General features: G+C 31.4%; 5 protein-coding genes across 6 annotated transcripts in view; 3 read left to right on the plus strand and 2 right to left on the minus strand.

The window, feature by feature from the left end:
* Window positions 1-10761, plus strand: part of LOC134832764 (sodium channel protein 60E) — a 40702-nt gene extending 29941 nt beyond the window's left edge. Inside the window, 14 exon segments of the mRNA XM_063846903.1 lie at window positions 899-1113; window positions 1477-1647; window positions 1717-1910; window positions 1976-2207; window positions 4202-4435; window positions 4495-5596; window positions 5711-6358; window positions 6737-6917; window positions 7092-7495; window positions 7498-7775; window positions 7831-8127; window positions 8188-10078; window positions 10163-10357; window positions 10420-10761. Of these exon segments, the coding sequence (XP_063702973.1) occupies window positions 899-1113; window positions 1477-1647; window positions 1717-1910; window positions 1976-2207; window positions 4202-4435; window positions 4495-5596; window positions 5711-6358; window positions 6737-6917; window positions 7092-7495; window positions 7498-7775; window positions 7831-8127; window positions 8188-10078; window positions 10163-10357; window positions 10420-10739 (6362 nt within the window). The 3' untranslated portion in view covers window positions 10740-10761.
* Window positions 10762-13729: 2968 nt separating this feature from the next.
* On the minus strand, window positions 13730-14956 carry LOC134828346 (peptidyl-prolyl cis-trans isomerase 6). Its single transcript, XM_063841286.1, has 3 exons — window positions 14719-14956; window positions 14394-14518; window positions 13730-14268 (listed from the first exon to the last, which is right to left on the minus strand). The coding sequence occupies exons 1-3, from the start codon at window positions 14800-14802 to the stop codon at window positions 13866-13868; spliced, it is 612 nt and encodes a 203-aa protein (XP_063697356.1). The 5' UTR covers window positions 14803-14956; the 3' UTR covers window positions 13730-13865.
* An 804-nt stretch (window positions 14957-15760) lies between these two features.
* Window positions 15761-16766, plus strand: LOC134831246 (transcription factor BTF3 homolog 4). The gene is made up of 2 exons (XM_063844926.1): window positions 15761-15948; window positions 16114-16766. The coding sequence occupies exons 1-2, from the start codon at window positions 15857-15859 to the stop codon at window positions 16514-16516; spliced, it is 495 nt and encodes a 164-aa protein (XP_063700996.1). The 5' UTR covers window positions 15761-15856; the 3' UTR covers window positions 16517-16766.
* A 2346-nt stretch (window positions 16767-19112) lies between these two features.
* Window positions 19113-21620, minus strand: LOC134831295 (uncharacterized). 2 transcript variants are annotated; one of them, XM_063844994.1, is made up of 7 exons: window positions 21534-21620; window positions 21318-21429; window positions 20006-20958; window positions 19821-19951; window positions 19649-19761; window positions 19498-19555; window positions 19113-19370 (listed from the first exon to the last, which is right to left on the minus strand). In XM_063844994.1, exons 2-7 carry the CDS (start codon window positions 21409-21411, stop codon window positions 19367-19369), a joined length of 1353 nt encoding a protein of 450 aa, XP_063701064.1. In that variant the 5' UTR covers window positions 21412-21429; window positions 21534-21620; the 3' UTR covers window positions 19113-19366. The 2 variants fall into 2 exon arrangements, with proteins under 2 accessions (XP_063701064.1, XP_063701063.1); XM_063844993.1 differs by lacking the exon at window positions 19498-19555.
* An 85-nt stretch (window positions 21621-21705) lies between these two features.
* Window positions 21706-22593, plus strand: LOC134830116 (NADH dehydrogenase [ubiquinone] 1 beta subcomplex subunit 7). The gene is made up of 3 exons (XM_063843494.1): window positions 21706-21930; window positions 22149-22317; window positions 22380-22593. The coding sequence occupies exons 1-3, from the start codon at window positions 21819-21821 to the stop codon at window positions 22456-22458; spliced, it is 360 nt and encodes a 119-aa protein (XP_063699564.1). The 5' UTR covers window positions 21706-21818; the 3' UTR covers window positions 22459-22593.
* The last annotated feature ends 5 nt before the right edge of the window (window positions 22594-22598 follow it).

Here is a 22598-nt window from a genome sequence, read left to right on the forward strand (position 1 = left end):
TTTTTTTCTTTGACATAGTTTTGTTTTAAAAACTAAATCAAGAACAAAAAAAACTGTGTCAAAAACTGTGTCAAAGCAATTTTTGTCAAATCTTGCTCCAAATGGATAAAAATTTATCAGGGGGCTCTAATTTATCATTTTTAATCATTTTTTAACTCAAAACTGCTAAAAAATTGAAACTGAAAAAAAAATTTTCCTTTGACATAGTTTTGTTTTGAAAACTAAATCAAGAACAAAAAAAACTGTGTCAAAAACTGTGTCAAAGCAATTTTTGTCAAATCTTGCTCCAAATGGATAAAAATTTATCAGGGGGCTCTAATTTATCATTTTTAATCATTTTTTAACTCAAAACTGCTAAAAAATTGAAACTGAAAAAAAAATTTTCCTTTGACATAGTTTTGTTTTGAAAACTAAATCAAGAACAAAAAAAACTGTGTCAAAGCAATTTTTGTCAAATCTTGCTCCAAATGGATAAAAATTTATCAGGGGGCTCTAATTTATCATTTTTAATCATTTTTTAACTCAAAACTGCTAAAAAATTGAAACTGAAAAAAATTTTTCCTTTGACATAGTTTTGTTTTGAAAACTAAATCAAGAACAAAAAAAACTGTGTCAAAGCAATTTTTGTCAAATCTTGCTCCAAATGGATAAAAATTTATCAGGGGGCTCTAATTTATCATTTTTAATCATTTTTTAACTCAAAACTGCTAAAAAATTGAAACTGAAAAAAAAATTTTCCTTTGACATAGTTTTGTTTTCAAAACTAAATCAAGAACAAAAAAATAACTGTGTCAAAAACTATGTCAAACCAATTTTTGTCAAATTTTGCTCAAAATGGATAAAAATTTATCAGAGGGGTTGTTTTCAAACTAAATTTCACTTTATAATATTTTTTCAGATGACATTCCGGATCGTAACTGCGATTATTGCGTTCGATGTTGTGTCGATTACGCTGGATGGTTACAATTCCAAAATTGCCTCTATAAAGTTGTGAAGGATCCATTGTTTGAACTCGCCATAACACTCTGTATCGTTTTCAATACGTTATTTCTCGCTTTAGAACATCACGGCATGAGTGAAGGTGTTCGCGAAGCATTAGATATTGGAAATAAAGTAAGTTTTTAAGATAATTTTACAAATAAATAAAGAGTGATTTGTAAATTTTTCTGTCGAAAATTTTTTTCAAAAGTTATTCATACAATTATTATAAAATGAATTATTAAAAAAAAAAGTAGAAAAATATTTTTAAAAAAAATTTTGTTCAAAAACTAAAAAAAATAATTTTTTGTTTTTGAAAGTTTAAAAGTTCAAAGTTTATGGAAGTATATCAAATTTCAATTTTTTTTTAATTAAAAAAAAATTCAATAAAGTAGATATGATGAAAAATTTAAAAATCACTCTGAATATCACAAAATTTATTTAAAATGCATTAAAAGTTCAATGATAAAAAAATTAATTGTTTTAAATTTTTTAAAGGTTTTTACTTCGGTTTTTACATTCGAGTGCGTTATGAAGATAATGGCCTTATCGAAGGACTTTTTTCATTGCGGATGGAATATTTTTGATTTGCTGATTGTTTCTGTCAGTCTACTCGATTTGACTTTCGAACTTGTACAGGGATTAACCGTATTAAGAGGCTTGCGTTTGGTGAGTTTCACTTTTTTTTAATGGATATAAAAAAAGACATTCATTTCATGAATATTCTGTAAATTACAGTTACGAGTACTCAAATTGGCACAATCATGGACTACAATGAAGGTTTTGCTGAGTATTATTATATCAACAATAGGTGCATTAGGAAACCTTACGTTTGTGTTGTGCATTGTTATTTACATATTTGCCGTAATCGGTATGCAATTATTTTCCAAGGATTATACAGAAGATAAATTTTATCCTGATCCCGTGCCTCGGTGAGTTTATTTTCTTCATTTTCTTTTCGACTTTCGACATTGAGTGTTGTTTTCTATTTTTACAGATGGAATTTTAACGATTTCTTTCACTCGTTCATGATGATTTTTCGGATATTATGCGGCGAATGGATCGAACCTTTGTGGGATTGTATGCGTGCCGAGGAGAAAGATGGCGCATCGTCGTGTTTCGCTATCTTTCTTCCGGCATTAGTTATGGGCAATTTTATGGTACTCAACCTCTTCTTGGCCTTGTTGCTCAATAGTTTTAACTCGGAAGAGCTCAAATCGAAAAAGGAGGTAAATTACCATTGTGCCCGTATTACCATTGTCGTGATATGTTGTCTGTTTTTCTTTTAAGTTTTTGTTTTATTTTTCATTTATTTTGAAACAATATTCATATTATATATATTTCTAAATATCGAATGATAAAATTGATATAAACTTAATGTTGTAATTTTGAACGAGTTTTGTTGTTCATGATCATTTTCATCAATTCTGACGATACATAATATACTTTTGCATATTCGTTCATTCTTTTCTACAAGAATGAATTACAAGCATTTCTCTCTTAGATCAGACTTTCTTTAGCAAATAGCAAAAACTTATAGCATTTTATATTTTTAAAAAAATATTTTTATAGTTTTTAACGAAATGAATATGATTTATGTTACAAAAAAAGAGATATCCTGTCAATGCAGCCTGTTGCTAACCGTCATTTATAAAAGATTTATGTATTTTTTAGTAGAACAGTTTGCATGAGGTTTTAATGATAATGATTTGCAAATCCCCAATTTTCTTCTTCTAACTTAAAATTTTATGTTAAAAAAATGAGAAAATTTTTTCTACATATTCGGTTCGGATTTCATTGTCATTTTTGCATGTTACGCTGATATAATCATGAAAATTTGTTTTTCACATGTGATTTATGTTGTTTTGTTTTGCTAAATGAAAAAAAGCTTAAGTCCGCACAGAAAACAAAAAAAAAATATTAACATTGTGTAAGTCCAAAAATAACTCATTGCTCTCAAATAAGCGCACAAGTTTTTGCTCTACTACCTGTTTTCTCATAATTGCTATTTTTAACTATTAATTAAAGTAACGAAATATATCACAAATATGATTTATCTTTGTTTTTGTTTAAAATTTGTAGTGTTCTGTCCAAAACACACACACAAAACAATATCTATAAATTGTATCATCATTACCCTCATCATTGTCATTAAAATTATTGTTTACAGAAAATTGTACCTATCTCGTCGCCTGTATCAAATATAAATATTTTATTATGAATAATAAATTTAATTGAAAATGTTATTATATAATAATAATAAGAGAGTTGTGTATGGGAAACCATTGATAGTTCGGTAATAAGGGTATGCAATAATAAAGTTGAATTGCTTTTTCAAAAATATTATTATAAAATTTGAACATTTAAAAAAAAATTACCTTATTCGAAATTACTATCAATAAATTATTTGGTCAATTATGTCATCGCGCATCAAACTTATCCCGTGAGAAAATTTTCATTAATATTGTCAAACTATAGAACAGGCAAATTAAATAATGATATGAACGATGACAAAAATCAAAAGTGCTAAAATATGTTTGTAAATTTTCTTATTATTTTTTATTACAATTAAAATTATATTTTCATTTATTGAGCATCTAATTCTATTCAATTTGCCATGTAAAATCTCAATTTCGGTAAATCAATAGAATTGGATTAAGTCTCGTGTTTATTTTATAGTTTGAAACAAAATTTATTCAATTAAATATTAATCGAAATTGACATTTTCTATCCTCTATATTTCTACCTGGCACTTCTTCTGTACCTGTTTATAATGTTATGCATTTCTTCTTCCTTCTTGATAAAAAAAAAACTTTTTGAAAACAAAAAAAATTATCGCGATCGATGTTTAACTGTGTCACAAAAATCTTGTGTCTGATGCACTTCACATCAAAAGAAATACAGTCAGGTAAACTATAAATATACATATAAATGTCTCTTTTCTCTGTCTTGTCAAGTGAAAAAAATAAATAAATAACATCTGAAAATGTAGTGATAGTCAAAGTAGTTGTATTTTGAACAGAATAGTTTTTGTATAGATGTTAGATGTTGTAACGATATTTGTATAGAATGCTTTAGAATAAGCATGCGAAAGATAGAAAACGCTTTTGTAGTTTTAGTCAAACATTAGAATTAGAATAAAATTTTCAATTTTCAATGAAAAAGTCGTCGAATTTCGCTAATGCGTTAAAATTTCTTGTTACTTTTTAATGCAAAAACATAGGAAGTTGGCGAAGAATCAAAGTTGGCAAGAAGCTTTGAACGTATACGATCGTTAGTGCGAAAAGGACGAGGCACAAAGGAAAATGCAGATAACGAGCAGAACACAAAACTCGAAAAGCTCGTCAACGAAATAGTTATTAAACGGCGCGCCGATAAAAATAAGCTGGCACTTGTCGGAAATCAACTTGTAAGTTTAGAGTTACCTGAAGAAAAATTACGGGAAGTACGTTATCAGGTAAGATGAGTTTGCATGTAAAATAAAACAGGTTTTTAATTTTTTCAAAATTTTTTTAGGATTTGAGATATTCCAGTCGGCCAAATTCTGACTTAATAATCGATATTCCTCTGTATGATCGAAATACAAGTACTCTCAATCCTATATTATCCGGCGGGAGTCAAGAAACGACAACAGACTCCGCTGATCGCCAACATTACAATAACCATCAACATCTCCATTACAACTTGCAACAATCAGACAATAATAATAGTACCATAAATAGAGAACAAAATAATGAATTAGTAATTAGTAACGAAAAAGAGGCGATAATAGCGCCTGAACAACAACAACAACAACGTAACAAATTGCTACATCAAATGTCTTCCGGATTTGGTACGCAACAAAGTAAAGACGATCCTACCATAACGGAATCTTTGGAAATGAGAACGATAAATCCGATGGGCACGTCGCAAGATACAGAACGCGGATTCACTCCTGATATTCAGCAATATGACGAAGCGTATTTGCAATATCAGAAGAGTTTGGTTAACAGATCGCCAAGTTATCGCAAATCCATTGATGATATTTCTGTAACGAGCGACATTTCATCAAGTGCACAGAATTCTTTGATCAAATCGCCGCCTCTTGCTGTACGTCATGATTCGTTGTCGCATGCGCTTCCAAATAAATATTTAAAATCTCCCGCACCGTCGCATCGCTCTATTCGAAGCAATCACAGCAACCAATTGAACAGAATCCCAAGCGATCAGTCACTCAACACATTTTCAATTGAACAAGATTTGTCAAACCAAATGAACTTGAAAGACGAATTGTTGAGTTGCGACAAAAAAGAGTTGTTTCAATTTCTCAGCGACGATTTTGACAATAGTACAAACTATTTCAGTGACACTGTTGGATTTGGTAGCGCAATGATCGATCCCGATACGGATAGTTTGATTCTCAATTCGAAGAAGGATGACGTGAGTTTCGCAAGTTCGACACATCGGAAATTCTCGAATGCGAGTATTCGATCGAACATCAGTAACATCTCGAATTCGGTATTTCAAGCGTTGGAGAGAAAACGAGGAGGAAGTTTGCCGGGATCAGATAAGGGCACAAATAATGGAGGAAATGGGGGATCAAAACGATCAAGCGGGCTCTTTGGTAGCGGGAATTCAGGTAATGATGAGCATGAACCCCTTGTGAATGCATCCGAATTTGACGAAATTATCCAAGATTTTGAGACTGAACTGAAAAGTATACATTCGATATCTATTGAAAATTCACTTGCAGCTCGTACGCCAGATTTGGAAGCTGTAGCATTTCGACCCTTGCCGCACGACGAAACTGTCGTATTTCGAAAGAAGAAAACAAGTACGGGAAGTAACGCAAGTACTCGAAGCGAAATGGCAGCGAAACGTAGAAGTCTTGAAAAACAAAATAAAGTATCTGACGAAGAGTTTGATGTAAAATTGGAATCGAAACGTTCGTTAGATCATTTATCTCCGCCGCCTTCTTCCGATTATGTAAATATCTCACCGAGTCTACGAAGAAAAACGAATTTTCAGAATAGTTTCGATCGAATTAAGCGTCTTAGTTTAATTGAACGCGTCGAAGAAGTTGTTAACGAACAAGATACAGAACGACAAATTGTGCGTGTCGAAAGTGAACGATTGCCACGAAAACATTTGTCGCGCGATAAATTGGAAACATTGTCGTTAAAGAGCGCAAAAAGTCAAGAAGATGTTACAACAACGCCAGATGATAATGTTTGGATGCACAGTAAACGAGGTTCAAAAATGGCTTCACGTGCAGATATTAAAGAATTTCAGCGTAACTTACCGACTGAAGTTAAAAATACCGTTATGAAAAAGGTGACTTTAAAAGATTATGTTGAGAGTTCCGACACTGACAGCAAGCAAACGCCGTCAAAGAAAAAAGGTAAGAAAACAACGAAACGTATTTTTTTTTTTTGTTTGAAAAATCATGTTGAGAAACGATTGAAAATGTTCGAAATTCAATAGTTATCTTTTCTCAAGATCTATTGAAATTTGAATTCTATCTTTTGTTGACATGAGTAGTTTTGCCTCTCTTTCTATAGTTTCATCAATGCTTTTTTTGCAACTAACTAAGTAGGTAATTTGGATCACTTCTATAAATTTGCTGATTTCACAAAAAAAAACTCATGTAGATCCGAACTGTAAATATAAGGACATCATTGTAGAGAGTTGAAATGCGATCATTGCATGAGCATAGCGAATATTTTTTCTTTTACGTTCTGAAAAATGCTAATTATGTTTTTTTCTGTTTGTAATTTAGGAGAAACAAACACATCAGGTAAAACTTGGGCTAGTTTAGTATCATATGTTGATGATTTAACTGTAGGGGGTCGACGAAATTCACAAGGCGAGTACGATGATCCGATGTCGTTTCCAAGCTTTGGGCACAACAAAAGGCCAAAAATTCCTCAAGACTGTTTTCCGCATCAATGTTATGAGCAGTAAGTATTCTCTTCTCTAACAAAATCTATTCGTGAGCTATTCGGTGTGCTTTATTGCCTTTTCTCTTCTCTTTCTTTCTCTTTCCTTCTTGTAAATACAAAAAAAAACTTCTTTATTTGCATTTTGCAACTGCCTTAAAAAACTGCATTTTGATGATGACACAAAATAATTAGATGTCCCTGCTGGTTAAGGTTCGCAAACACGAGACTCGGGCAAAAATGGACTGAAATTAGAACAGCCGTCCTAAATATCGTTGATACACCGGCATTTGAGTGGTTTGTCTTAATCCTAATTTTCGCTTCCAGTATAACATTGTGCTTCGAAGATATACACTTAGATAAAAACAAGAAACTAAAAGCGATTCTCTATTGGACAAATCTTGTGTTTTGCGTAATATTCATCGTAGAGATGTTGCTGAAATGGATAGCATTTGGTTTCACAAGATACTTTAGTAGTTTTTGGACAATTTTGGATTTTATTATCGTTTTTGTAAGCAATCATCCAAATATTATCTCTCATATCATATTCCTAATTCACATAAAAATCACAAATCATAACACTTTTTTTCACAAAATTTTTAGGTTTCAATATTTTCGTTGCTCATTGAAGAGAATGAAAATTTGCGCGTTTTACGATCTCTTCGAACACTTCGGGCTCTTCGCCCATTAAGAGCAATTTCACGATGGCAAGGCATGCGAATTGTTGTTAATGCTCTCATGTACGCCATTCCATCTATCTTCAATGTCTTGCTCGTGTGTCTCGTTTTTTGGCTTATTTTCTCTATTATGGGTGTTCAATTCTTCGGAGGAAAATTTTACAAATGTCTCGACGAAGAAGGAGAATTGCTGCCTATATCAGTAAGTTTTTATATTTAATTTTAATCGAACAATATTTTAATCGCTATGAATTTAGATTGTGAACACAAGAGAAGATTGTTATCGAAACAACTTCACATGGGCAAATTCGAAAATTACTTTCGATCATGTAGGAATGGGCTATCTTGCACTATTTCAAGTTGCAACATTCGAAGGATGGATGGAAGTTATGGCGGATGCTGTTGATGCAAGAGGAGTTGATTTACAACCCGAAAGAGAAGCAAATCTATGGGCGTATATTTACTTTGTGATTTTCATTGTGTGTGGTTCATTCTTCACTTTGAATCTCTTTATCGGAGTTATCATCGACAACTTTAACATGTTGAAAAAGAGAGTAAGTATGATTAAGAAAAATTTATTTTTTTTATTAACATTGAATTTATCAAAAAAATAGTATGAAGGAGGCGTTCTTGAAATGTTCCTCACAGAATCGCAAAAGCATTATTACACGGCAATGAAAAAGTTGGGAAGAAAGAAACCTCAGAAAGTTATCAAACGACCTATAAATCATGTACTTGCCATGTTTTATGATCTATCGAATTCGAGACGTTTTGAAATCGCAATTTTTGTTCTTATCTTCCTCAATATGCTCTCTATGGGTATTGAACATTATGGTCAACCGCATGCCGTGTTCTTCATTTTAGAAGTTAGTAATGCGTTCTTTACGACAGTCTTTGGGCTCGAAGCAATTGTCAAAATCGTTGGATTGCGATATCATTACTTCACTGTACCTTGGAACGTTTTTGACTTTTTGCTTGTACTCGCATCAATTTTTGGAATTCTCATGGAAGACATCATGATCGATTTGCCTGTTTCTCCAACGTTGTTACGAGTTGTTCGTGTTTTCCGTATTGGCAGAATATTGCGATTAATTAAAGCAGCAAAAGGTATTCGAAAACTCTTGTTTGCATTAGTTGTTTCGTTGCCTGCGTTATTCAACATTGGAGCTCTTTTGGGACTCATAACTTTCATTTATGCCATTATTGGGATGTCACTTTTTGGGCATGTGAAACAACAAGGAGCGTTAGATGACTTGACGAATTTCGAAACTTTTGGTCGAAGTATGCAATTGTTGTTCAGATTGATGACTTCCGCAGGATGGAATGATGTTTTAGAATCGCTCATGATACAACCGCCTTATTGTGAACTCGATATGACGCATGGGCATAATGGAAATTGTGGGCATCCATTATTGGCGATAACGTATTTTACGAGTTTCATTATAATCAATTACATGATTGTCATTAACATGTACATTGCCATTATTTTGGAGAATTTCAATCAGGCACATCAAGAGGAGGAAATTGGTATTGTTGAAGATGATTTGGAAATGTTTTACATTCGTTGGTCGAAATACGATCCGCATGCCACGCAATTCATTCACTTTGATCAACTATCTGACTTTATTGCTTCACTTGATCCGCCTTTGGGTATTGCGAAGCCCAATACAGTAGCACTTGTCTCCTTTAATTTACCCATTTCGAAGGGAGACAAGATCCATTGTTTGGACATTCTGCATGCCTTGGTTAAGCATGTCTTGGGTCATGTTGATGAAACAGATAACTTTGCCGAGCTTCAAGCTCAGATGGATGCCAAATTCAAGAAGCAATTTCCAACTCGTAAAGAGTTAGAGATTGTGTCATCAACTCGAATTTGGAAACGTGAAGATAAAGCAGCGCGTTTGATCCAATCGACATGGAAAGAATATTTGCGTATGAAAAAGGAAAGAGAACGTTCGCCAGTTTCGGAAGAAAATACACAAACATCGAGTCCCGGAGCATGGCATAATCGTATGGCAAGTTTCTTACATTTGCAAGTTCATCGTCGAGGAACAGGTACATCGAGTCGAGCATCTTCGAGAAAATCTTCTCGTGCATCTGATGCTTCGGATTTGAGTGAATTAGCAGGCCCATGGTTGAATTTGCCTTTAATGATGGTATCAGGCGCGAGCGATTTAGTAAGTACAAATGGCGATCAAACAGATCCTGCAATTACTCCATCACGAGGAAGCAATCGTCGAAAAAGTATCTACAACTTCTTTTTGCGACATCAAGATGCCATGGATGATGCATTAGCTTCTCCTTCTGTTGTCAAAAAACCCATAAAAAGTTCTGAAGCTGTTTCGCCAACGCCAAGTATGATAACGACAACAGAAAAAACAATTCCATCTCCTGCTCCTGTAATGAAGTCAAAACGAGCAACAAGTTTCGTGAAGAAAAAGCCTCCATTGGAAAGGGGATTTTCAGCTCAAAGTGCATTGAGACTCAATAGAAATCCAGTTTTAGGTAAGTTGAAAAGATTGATGTTTGTGTGTACCCTTTTTTGAATTTCCCCCATATCCGATTTCTGTACAGACTCCCTTATTATAGATGATCCTAACGTACCATCTGCTGACGTTGCGATTACTGTAACAGAACCATCTCCTGAACAACCAACCATAATTCCGCCTGTAGCTCGATTATCTGAAAATCAAGGTAATTTAGTGCATGTCTTAGTTCATCGCGAAAGTGAAGAGTATCAAACCGATGTAGAAGATGCAAATGAAACGCCTATTGTTACGCGTGGTAAGTAAAGTTTTTTATGCCTATTGTTGATTTCCTCCTTTCCAATAGTACTCATCTTGTAGATCCTGTTAATCGCCAACAAGCATCCGACATAAAAATGCCCGCTAACGAAAATGTTCAATACGAAATTCTCAATACGTTAGGTCCTCATCCGGTAATTTCAATTCGTGTCGATAGTCCTCATGAATCGCCGAAACAAGAAAAGGCGCCATTAGATATTGTTGAAAGTTGTGTCGATGACATTATTTTAGATCCTGATGTCCCAATTGATGTTACAGTTCCGCGAGATACGCGAGATATTTTCTACGATTATCCGCAAGAGCAAGACGAAGAAGAACAAGATAACACTCATCAACAATCAGGAAATCAGAACCATAGCTGACCAACAGTTCACTCAACTACAACGGTCCAACAAACGGAACAAACAACTACAGATGTAATAACAAATAATCAAGATAATAATAGTGATCACAGTATCAGATGACAATCTTCCTTTTGAGTATTTATTTGTAACAATATTCATAATATTAAAAGAAAATTATTCAATAATACATATAGCTATAATATGGTAGATAATTCGAGATCAATTAGATTAGCGATGAGAAATTGTATCAATTTTCGACTATATCATTACAATAGAACACGTGTTATACACAGAAGTCATATATTTATTAAGAAATATGTTACAGTTTTTCCTTTTCCATTGTTCGTAGTTAGCGTATGAAGAAAGAAAATTATTAATAATTATAAAGAACATATAATATTAATATATATAACGATTTGTATATATTGATGAAATTATTCCCTTTTATTACATAAAACAACATAAATTACCTTTTAAATGCATTTATTCACAAATATGATAAATAACGTTTACTCCTCAAATAATTTGGCACCATTTAAAGTTTTTCATTATATTATCATATTTAGAGATTTGTAGAAATAAATTATTAGATGCGGTGGATGCATGCTTTCAACAAAATAAATTGTAAAAATTATGAAAGCATGTTTAAAATATATAAAAGAGTTATACACCAAATTGAAGCAGAAACAAAGGAAATATAAAGAACCCCGTAACTGTGGAATCGTAGTCAAACAAGAAAGATGATAAGTTCTTATCATCGTCTAAACGATGTTTAGTATTTAAGATTTTCAGAATTAGGCAACTTGCCGCGTTTATATTCGTTAACAAAAATATATAATATAAACATTTGTTGGACTGTTATTTAATCTATAGACTTTTATAACTTATCATCCTTATGTACTATTTAGATGAATTATATGTTATTTTTCTATTAGTTTATAGAAAAAATAAACGAAACAAAAAACCATATAGAATACGACCTCTGACAACAACTACAAGTACAAATATTAGTTTTCTTGCGTTTTTCTTTACAGTAAGAATGGTCAGCAGTATTATAACTAACCATGTTTTTATTTTGAAAAAAAATGAAAATAAACAATCATTTTATCCAAAGATTTCCATTCTTATTACTTACCTAAACTTTTGTGGTAAAGGCATCTGCGTATACGGTTGTGCTAAAAACAAAAACAAACACTTTTTATTATTATGATAGTTATAGTGCAAAATGAAGCAGGAAACGCCAAAATTCGCTCCTTCTCAAATAATTAAACTGAATATTTATAATACATATAATATAAAATTAATAAAAGAAAAATTAGGGACACACATTTAATCTTAAACGTTGACAATTTTTATTCTTACTACTGTTATTAACAAGTATGTATTCACAAACAATACAATATATACGATAAAAAATGTTAGAAAGAGCTTAGATATTCTCGTAGGTCGCTAACATATAGGTAAAAAAAAAAGTTTTGTTCCAATTCAAAAATAATAATAAATATAAAAAAAAAATAATATAGAAATCACTTTTACACAGAAAAAAAAACAACAACAAAAACACACACACACGCACAGTTACAATTTTAACATAAATCATGATTTGTAAATAAATAATAGAATAAAAAAATAAATGAGACAAAATATCTGATGATTGTCAATTGTGAAACACTCATTCAAATGGATTAACAAAAGGTTCATATATGTAGATGATTTAAGTTTTAATTTAATTTAGACTGTTGCTCACTTTCAAAATTGGCATACACACACACACGAATGAATGGTCAACTGGTTACTGACCTATGAAAGTTAAAAAACTGTTATTTATATTATAATAAAAATATATTCGCAAAGTTATACTCTCAATTCATTGAAAACACTCGCATCAAACTTTAGATAAACAGAACGAGATCCATTATGGTTGCTAATTAGAACATAAACATTAAGTTATTTAACAATGTGATGACAAAAATAATACACAATATTTATTATACATGTATATCAATCGTATGACAAGAATTTTATTAAAAAAAAAATATAATAAAAATAAAATAGACGCTGTTTATTAAGGGAAATGACCACCGTAATAATAATTATTAGTGAAAAAAGAGTTTATATACATAACGTGAAAGGTAAAAATATGTGTATTTATTATTATTGTAATAGTAATGTTAATTTCACACCCAAAAGTATGTTCAATTATTCTTTTATAATAATACATACAATAAAAATGTTGTTAAATTTTTGTATATTTATTAGAAATAATAATATTATAATGATAAAGGTTTCGCAGATTATTAAAAAAGAACTCGAAAAAGTATTATAATAATTTTAGATATATTTGCTTATTCGACATTTATTAATTATAAACATAGAGATTTATTTAGAAAACAGTTATTTATTATCATTATTATTATATCACATTTTTATCAGAAAATATACATAGAAACTAAATAGGAATCATTAAAAATAAAAACATTTGAAAAAGTGATACGCTTATTAAGATATGTAAAAAAAAATATTATATTGTTAAAAACGTTTGTTAAGTTCTTTGTTTTCTCAACATAAATCAACTCCGAAATCAATTAAAAAGTCCTTAGAAGTGAATATTTAGCATATGTACTGCTGTAAGAAATGCTTACAAATTTTTTAGTCAAATCAATTATATAATGTATATTTTGATCTAAAATCGCTTTTTAATAATACTTTTGGTTATTTAGTAGTTTATCAAATTTTGACGATAATTAAAAAAATATTAGTATAAGTAGGTGAAAAAATCAAATTGCATATTAACGAAATAAATGAATTCATTACTATATAAAGGTATAGATAAAAAGAAATTTTTGTTGATTTCAATATTATAACAGAACAAGAACAAATTGAATATATATATATTTAAACATAGAATTACAATAAAACATCTTTAATATTTAAAGAAAATTTATAAAATGTGTTTTCATTTACTTTTACGTTTTCATTCAAGTTTCAGATAAAAAACGAACAAATTTTTTACTTAGAAATTTTTTTATTGTTCATACTTCTTCAATCATGAATAAAAAAATAAGAAGAAAAATTAAAGATTTTCATCACATTGATTTAAATGCTGTAAAATTGCTGTCTGTTTTGTTCTTGCGTGTGACATTTTTAATCGCGAGCATCGTCTTTTGTAACAGCATAAGGTTCAGCGACAGGCAAAGATCCGGAGTTAACGATAACGACATCTTGAACAGGCTTATCACGCCCATCAGTAGCTGTTTGTTCAATTGCTTTAACAGTTTTCATTCCCTTGACAACTTTTCCGAAAACAACATGACGCCCATCGAGCCAACTAGTTGCCTTTGCTGTAATGAAGAATTGACTTCCGTTTGTGTCTTTTCCGGCATTTGCCATGCTCAACCATCCAGCTCCATAATGGCTAAGTTTGAAGTTTTCATCTTCGAAACGTTCGCCGTAGATTGAACGACCTCCAGTTCCATCTCCGCGTGTGAAATCTCCTCCTTGGATCATGAAATCTTTGATCACGCGATGAAATTTGCTGCCTTTGTATCTGTTTTGATTTGTTTTTAGAGAACAATAGTTAAATGATGATAATTAAAAATGTTTTGTGACAGTTAGTTGTTTGTTTCTGTGATTGTTAAACATGCGATAATAGTTAATAAAAATATTACATACCCTTGCCCTGCTGGTTTATCGGCTAATTCTTTGAAGTTTTGTGCAGTTTTGGGAACAGTACCTCCGAATAATCCAATAACGACTCTTTCTTGAGGGACTCCTCCGATTTCGATATCGAAGAATACCTAAGATAAAAAAACAGGTTTTGAGAAAAGTGTAAAAGCAAAGAGAAGACAAAGACTTGAAAAATAACTGTGTGAACGGTCAATAAACTTATTTTTTTTGCTTTTTGCAAATAAATAATTTTTGATAATATATCGAACAATGAAACATAATGAGAACAAAATGATAAAAATAAATTTTGAGAAATTTCCATTGTACTCACTTCATCAGTAACTTTGGGGCCTGATCCGCCGGCGTTTGCTGTTGCAATAAGCAACAAAATTACACAAATTGTTACAGATAACATTATTATGACTGTAGTTTTCCACTTCAGCTTTGTCAAATTATTAAAAATGTACTTTTATCTTAAAATTTAAGTTATTTTACTATTTTTGGCCACGTAAGATTGACGCTTCCCCAAAACTATGGAACAACAAATCTCTCCGGCAGATGAAATACAAATGAACAAAGACCGAAAATAAACGCAGAGCAAGATAGTTTATCAATGTTTAAAAGTCAACGTGATATGAAAAAACATTCAAATAAACCGTATTTTAACAAAAAGTATTTCCAAAGTATTTATTTCAAAAAATATTAAATGAAAATATTTTCATTAAATTATTATTTTTGATGCTAATTTTAAATAAATTTAATTTAATTAATTAACTAATGTGTTTTTTAACAAAAACATAAATTCAATTAAATGCTCGTCTTATATTTAATTGAAATTTTTTATGTTATAAATAAATTTATTTATTTATTATTTATTTTATGTTTTAAAAGTAAATTTTTTGTTGAATTTAATTATAAATATATATATATATATATTTTTTTTTTTTGATAATTATATAGTATTGATGGTATTATAATAAGGTTATTTAAACAATACGGATGAACAATAAAACGAGCAATGTATAATATTTTTTCAAGTTAATGTTTAAAACATTTGAAGTAGAAATGAAATACAGTTTTAGACAGAATACATGCTGATGAAAAAATATATATGTTAAACATTATGATATACTTTCATGTATATAATGTTTAAAAAGGTAAACAAATCTTTTAAAACAAGATATGTAAAATATTTTCTAATGAATTTTGCATGTTTTTGAGTCAAATGTCGAATTTTCATATAAAAGAGATGCCAAATAAAATAGCGAAATTTTTGCAAAAATGTTTGTTAAGGATTTTGCAGTGACGTTAATTCAATAGCCTTGAGATTTGTGTTCGGCGAGCAAAATAACATTTCATTTTCTTGTCATTCGTTCTTTTTCTCTCTCGCAACAACCGCATGGTGCGAGGTTTTTTGCGTGCTCCTGCAGAAGTCTTAATAAGAAATACCAAAAACAGTAATTATCACGATGAACGCTGAAAAATTGAAAAAATTGGGAGCTGAGGTTCGCATCGGCGGCAAGGGAATGCCCCGAAGAAAAAAGAAGATTGTGCACACAAGGTGAGTTCGCTGTTCTGTACGATTTTCTGTGCATTTGTATGGATGAGACATTGTGGTGTGACTGAAAATGCGTTCTTCACAAATTGTACTTCCAGAAGCATCGAATATCTGTAAAAGAACAAAGAGTTTGTCAATAACACGAAATTTTTTTTTTGTTTTTCACAGCTCTGCCGTTGACGACAAGAAATTGCAATTGTCCTTGAAGAAATTAGGCGTCAACACAATTCCCGGCATCGAGGAAGTCAACATGATCAAGAACGACGGTACCGTCATTCACTTCAACAATCCGAAAACACAGGCATCCCTTGCCACAAACACTTTCGCTATCACTGGACACAGCGAAACAAAGCAAATTACCGAGATGTTGCCCAACATTTTGCAACAATTGGGTCCCGAAAAGTTGACACAATTGAAGAAAATCGCAAGCAACTTTGCTACAACCTCAGCTGCTGGAAACGATAACGATGACGACGATGTGCCAGAATTGACTGAAAACTTTGACGAAGCATCAAAAACTGAAGTAGAAGAAGTAACTGCAAAGGTAGCAGAGATTCCAGTCTCTTCGTAAATCACAAAACCGTCGCCAATCCAAAAGTTTTCGCGTGTTTTAAAGGCAAACAACTCAGTTCTCTCGTACATTTATTATTACATTTACATCAAAATACACATACTGTTCAGACAAACTATACAGAAACAAATAAATCAAGTTATTAGGTCAGCAACATTTTTAATTATTTGTACACTTATGGTACTTTATTTAGACTTTAAAGAATTCAATTGAGAATAAAAGGAATGCTCATGCATCAAAAAACTTGTCATTCTTTTTTTACATTTTTTTTCTTATTTTTCGAACACTGTCGCGGTTATGCTCTTATCTTATCGACACCTATTAATACGATATTTACATAAAAAATGTACGATAACCTCATAGGAAATCCATAACTATTTCAGTCAAACCTCAACTTCTTTGACTGCGGTTGTCTGTTTCTCACTCAAATATGTTATTTTATCGAAAAATTAGTTTTGTTCTTTTTTGGTAAGTTACTTTACCTTTATTTTTGTTGAATCTTACCTTTTCTCTCATTTCACAGGATTATATTTTTATCAGATGCCATAGAAATTCACAAAAATGAAGAAATTCAAAGAAAAATTCAGGATTATAATACTTTGCATCTCATAAGAATGGAAAAGAAAAATATTTCTTTGTTCGAACGAAAATCGAGATCCATCATGTTTCATACGTTAGACTTATCAAATCAAGATATTGCTTTTCTCGCATCTGATTATCTGGAAAACACGGAAGATGTTAAAATTGTGAACGTTAGTCATAACTCAGAATTGACTTTGCACGATGAAGAGCCTTTTTTGCAACATTCGTTTTTGGAAGAAATCGACATGAGCTTTTGTAACGTAGATCACATTTACATGGAAAATTTTGCCTCATTACCAAAATTGCTGAAAATTAATTTATCCAATAATCGAGTCAAATTTATAGATGAATTTAGTTTCACTTCAAACGACGAGCTTGAAGATTTGATTCTCGATTACAATGATTTAGAAGAAATTCCATCGCTTGCTTTTGGTAACTCTTTAACAAGACTTTCAATGAGTCACAACAAAAATTTTGCTTTTAAAAAACACGAAATATTTCTAAATCATTTAATGTTACAAGAATTCTTTTGTGATTTTTGTGGCGTGTATGAAATTTATAAGGAGACATTTTCGATGTTGCCCAATCTTCGGAAATTATCGTTAGCTTTCAATGCAATAAAGGAAATTCATGAAGAGTCGTTCAACCAAAATAAATTTTTGAGTTTCCTCAATTTGGATGGAAATGAGTTAATATCGTTTAATGTGAAAATTCTTAATGATTTAACGGAATTGAAACATTTGTGTCTTGATCATAACGAGGAGTTCAATTACGCAAATACGAAATCGAATATGGAGTTACGAGAATTCTATATTGAAAAACAGTTGAGACATGTTTCTTGTGATGCAGAAGATGAAGACGAGTTTTTTGAAAATCGGTTAGCGAACGATCGTCAAAAATTGAAAAATTTCAAGGAGACGTCAACGGTGAGTAAAATTGAAGAAAAAGATCAATTTGAAGACAAAACGATACAAAGTACAACGAAATCTTCAAGAGAATCTTTAAAACCTATTAACAAAGAAGTGACAAAAAATATTCAAACAGCTGGATATGGAAATTCAGGCGATAGTAAATTGTTACAAAGCACAATTTTTGTAACTTTTAGCTCAATTTTCGTGACATATTTAATAAAATTTTAGTAATAATATTTATTAGTTGACATCATGAAGATGCCCAGTCTTTGTTTTTTTTTTATCAAAATAAATAAACTTGCTCAAAATTTTGACTTTACCCACAAAACAAAAACTTTTTCTTTTTCTTAATTGTTTTGTCTGTCTTCTCAGGTAATTTCTCCTCAATAACTGACATTTTCTTTGAAGATACAACAACTCCAATACGAAGTTTCTTCAAGTCTCGATTGGCATCTCCCGAATGCCCAATCGCTTCAAATTCTTTTGTTGCATCCTTTCCCGCCCATTCTGTGATTAAATCTCCGCCGCCTGGATGCTAAATATATCCGCCAATCAATTAATTTTTATCTGAAAATCGCGAAAAGAAAGTACTTACTTCATGAAGATAAGAAGTAACGTCATATACAATATTATCGATAATTATCCAAACATCGGGGTTTGTTTTGCCGTTATGCTTTGCAACTTCTGCTCTTGTATAACTTTGGGTTTGTTTCATTCTGAATAAAAATTTTTGGTTTGATTGTTACGGTAAGAAATAAGAATGAATTATAATTGTTTTTTTGATGAGCGCCATGCAATTTATATGAAAATCAAAATTCGAGTAAATTATCGAAATGCTTATCGAATGTACGTGATAAATCGCATAAATGCAATCACAGACAATCAAACTTTTTCTTATCATTTTTTGCAACGAGTCAAATGCCAAGTACATTAACTTCAAAATGACTGTCTCGTTTAATTTTTTAAAAATATACATAAATAATTAGATTGATAAGGCAAAATGCAGTCTAATATAAAAAAAATCAGATCATTTTATAACAAAACGTCAAATGAAAAACATGCAAACACGTTACTTGAATAAATATTTTATTCTCTTCTAAATGTACGACAGTAATTCGCTATAATAAATACATTTCAGTAACATTTTATAAAGGATTCCAAAAATTTTATTAAGTAATCGACATTAAGAAGTCTTAAATTTAGTTTGATTGGATGTTTGTTTCATTTTAAACTGTTAGAAAAGGTTCTCTAAAAAACATTAGGCCTTAAAGATGATTTTTGATTGATATGCGATCAGTAGTAGTTCACTAATTGTTCTCTGATCTTTAATACTATCAGTGTTGGTTGAATGTCTGGATTACCTACAAAGAGAAAAATTCGATTAAAATCTCAAAAAATAAAAAATTTCAAAATTTAAAGAAATAATTTATATAAAAAATGAATCATGCAAACATTTATCATGCGAATATTTGATAAATTTTACATTACTTTGGTCCTGATTTTGGACGACGTTCAAATCTTTGTAATATTTGCAACTTTTCGTAATCTATCGTATGTGAGCATTAAAATAGAAAACATGTTTTATATGTATTTTATATGAACTATAAAAAATTTAATATTTTGATAAAAAAAATCTTACCAACTAATCCTCGATATCCAAATGCAGTAGAATCGTGTATTTGATTTGCATATCTTTGACGTTTGAGAAACTCGATGGTATCTATGCCTCGAACTTGTGAAGGTTTCAAAAATCTGAAAATATGAAGAAATCATTTTAAGGACATTAACAAATTTTTATTTCAAAAAATTACCTTTTTGGTATTTTTGAGATAACATCTTCTTGACGAGGAGGTCCAAAACCACATGCGCGTAAAATTGCTTCTGGATCAGGCTTACGAGCATCTAATAAACTATCAACACTCGAACAATAACTTGAATCAGACTGAAAATAGAATTTTTCAATAATTTTAATCAGAATTTAATTTTTTTTTCTTACTTGAAAAGAGCCTTCGTGCTGTAGCCTCTTTCTTGGCGACAATCCATTTTCACTTGTTGTGTGTGCAGGACTTATTGGCAACAAGTTCAAACTACTCGCATTTGAAAACGCATTAAGACTTTGAGCACTTGCTTGTAAAGATGGGCAACTAACATGATCTCCTTCGTGTATTGTGACGAAGATATTGCTCGAACTTTCGACAATTTCATCATTTTCGGGCTCAGCAACACTAAAGCTTCGCCCAACGTGTGAAAGAGCTCCTTTTCGACTAACTGGTTGATTTTCACTTGCACAACGACCCAATTTTCTCATGTTTGTACGATGAGGGCGATGCGATGGATCAGATGGAGGTTTGAGACTCCAATCGATATTTGTATCCTCAGATGTTAAAATGAATTTTTCATTTTCTGAAGTTTTTTCGGATATGTCTTTTACCTCATCAGCTTGAATTTCCTCATCTTTAACAACTATTGGATCTATTGTTATCTCTTCACTCATCTTTGTTCTGCTCAACATCCTTTTGATATCCATTTTGCGTGCTTTAATTGACTGATAACGATCACGATTGTTGTTGAATTTTTCGTAAAAATCGCTAAAAGTATTTTTAATATTGCTCCCTTGAGAAACAGAAGGTTCAACTTCCGATTCGACAACTTTTTCAAAGGCTTTTAGGTTTAGTTTTGTCAATATTGACGTGAAACTGCTTGCGATTCTCGTTCTATTGGACGAAGGCTCTTCATCGATTTCTTCTACGTGATTTTTGGGATCGTCATGAGTAAAAGTCTCTTCAGACTCTTCAACAGTATCTTTTACGGTTTCGACATTAGCATTTGTTGCTTCAGTACTTGAGGCAGCATCAACCCATCGTCTAACAACAAGCGGGGGTGAACTTTTGCGTATTTCATTTACGATTCCAACGAATTTCGACTTGACTTGCTCGACGCGCGATCGAACTTTAAATGTACAAGAAAACAAGAATTAATAAGGTCTTATAAGATGTCATGTGAGATAAAAGTGTTTGCTGTGTGACGTGATAAAGCAGCTTAAGATTCATAATAAAAATGATTTATGATACGAAACTGCGACAAAATGAGATGAAGTTTTATCTTTTTCGAGCATGAAAAATGCATGTGAATGAAAACGATTCTAACACGTAGAAAGAAGAAAATATTTTTGATGCATATCAAGTTCTAATTATAGGTCAAAAGTACTCTGTGGGATGTCTACTTAGAAGGGAAAAGTGATCAGAAAATAGCATTTCCATGCCATAGGTGCTATGTGTACATTTAAAAAGTTGGAGAATCAAACAAACCATTGATTTGGTCTTTTGTCTCATCTACGTTGTTGCTCGACGCTTCGTCGTTCAAACTTTCATTCATAACAGTGTCATCTTCATTTTGTTCCATTACTATTTTTAAATTTTTCTATCGCAAGATACGCAAAGTTTTTTTGGACAATTTGTATGTTTTTTTTTCATGAAGAAATAATTTTGTTAATGAACAAGCGTTCGAAACCCTTAAGAACTCACTTGAATTTGTGTTGATGTTTTCTTCTTACAAACACTTCATATCACATTGCTTGAGCTTTTAAAGATCACAGATGGGGCAGAGATTCCAGAAAATAAGCGAGGGTCAGTTGTTTGAGAAAAAGAGGTAAGTAACTGTCGAAATCAATTTTTCAAAGAAATTCTGTCACTTGCCGTCTTTTTGACGTTTCCCATTTTTCGATCAAAATATTCAAGAGTATTTTTTTGTAAAATTTGTCTTTTTCGCAGACAGAGCTCCTTCAGAGACACTTTTGTGTGATATTCGCGATGGGAAACTGGACCGCTCGATACATAACTAACCCTGAAGGAACTCCAGATGGATCAACACCGCCATCCTTTGATCCAATGTACGGATTTCCAAATGGTCGGAAAGAAAGAGGTACATTTCCCGATTTTTTGCGTTAAATCAACAATCTATCCGTCATGTTGCTTCAAGTAAATGCTCTAATGATGTTGAATCAAATTAGTGAAAATTCTTTTTTGTTCGTGAGAGCCTTTTCTTTCGACACAAACATTACATAATATCCATATAGCAAGCGGAATTGTCAATCAGCTGAACGTAAATACATTATAATAATTTTTTTTTTATTTTTTTAGTGATGATTGCTACTGAAAAAGAAATGGTTGCTGCGAAGATCCCCGTGGAGAATAGAGATTATTGTGCACACAAATTGATCGATTACAAACAATGCCGACAAGAAGTTTGGCCATGGACCTATCAGTGCGCTCATGAGAAACACGCGTATCTTACCTGCCAATATGAAGAGTGAGTGTTCATTGCTTGTTGAATTTTGGAAAATTATTAATTTTCATGACTTTCTATTTTAGCTACATTATCAGAATGAAGGAATATGAACGTGAAAAGCGTCTCTTGAGAAGAAATCAAAATATTCAAGGACATGTATAAGTTATAAAAGAACTTGAATGTCTTAAATTTTAGTCAAAAAAGTTCTTTTTTTTCACAACATCTCCAAATTACAGCCTCCTTCAAAATAATGTTGATTTAAATGCAACTGTAATAAATAATCGGAAATTAATTAGACATCT

The sequence above is a fragment of the Culicoides brevitarsis genome, chromosome 2, assembly GCF_036172545.1.
Source record: "Culicoides brevitarsis isolate CSIRO-B50_1 chromosome 2, AGI_CSIRO_Cbre_v1, whole genome shotgun sequence".
Taxonomy (NCBI): Eukaryota; Metazoa; Arthropoda; class Insecta; order Diptera; family Ceratopogonidae; genus Culicoides; species Culicoides brevitarsis.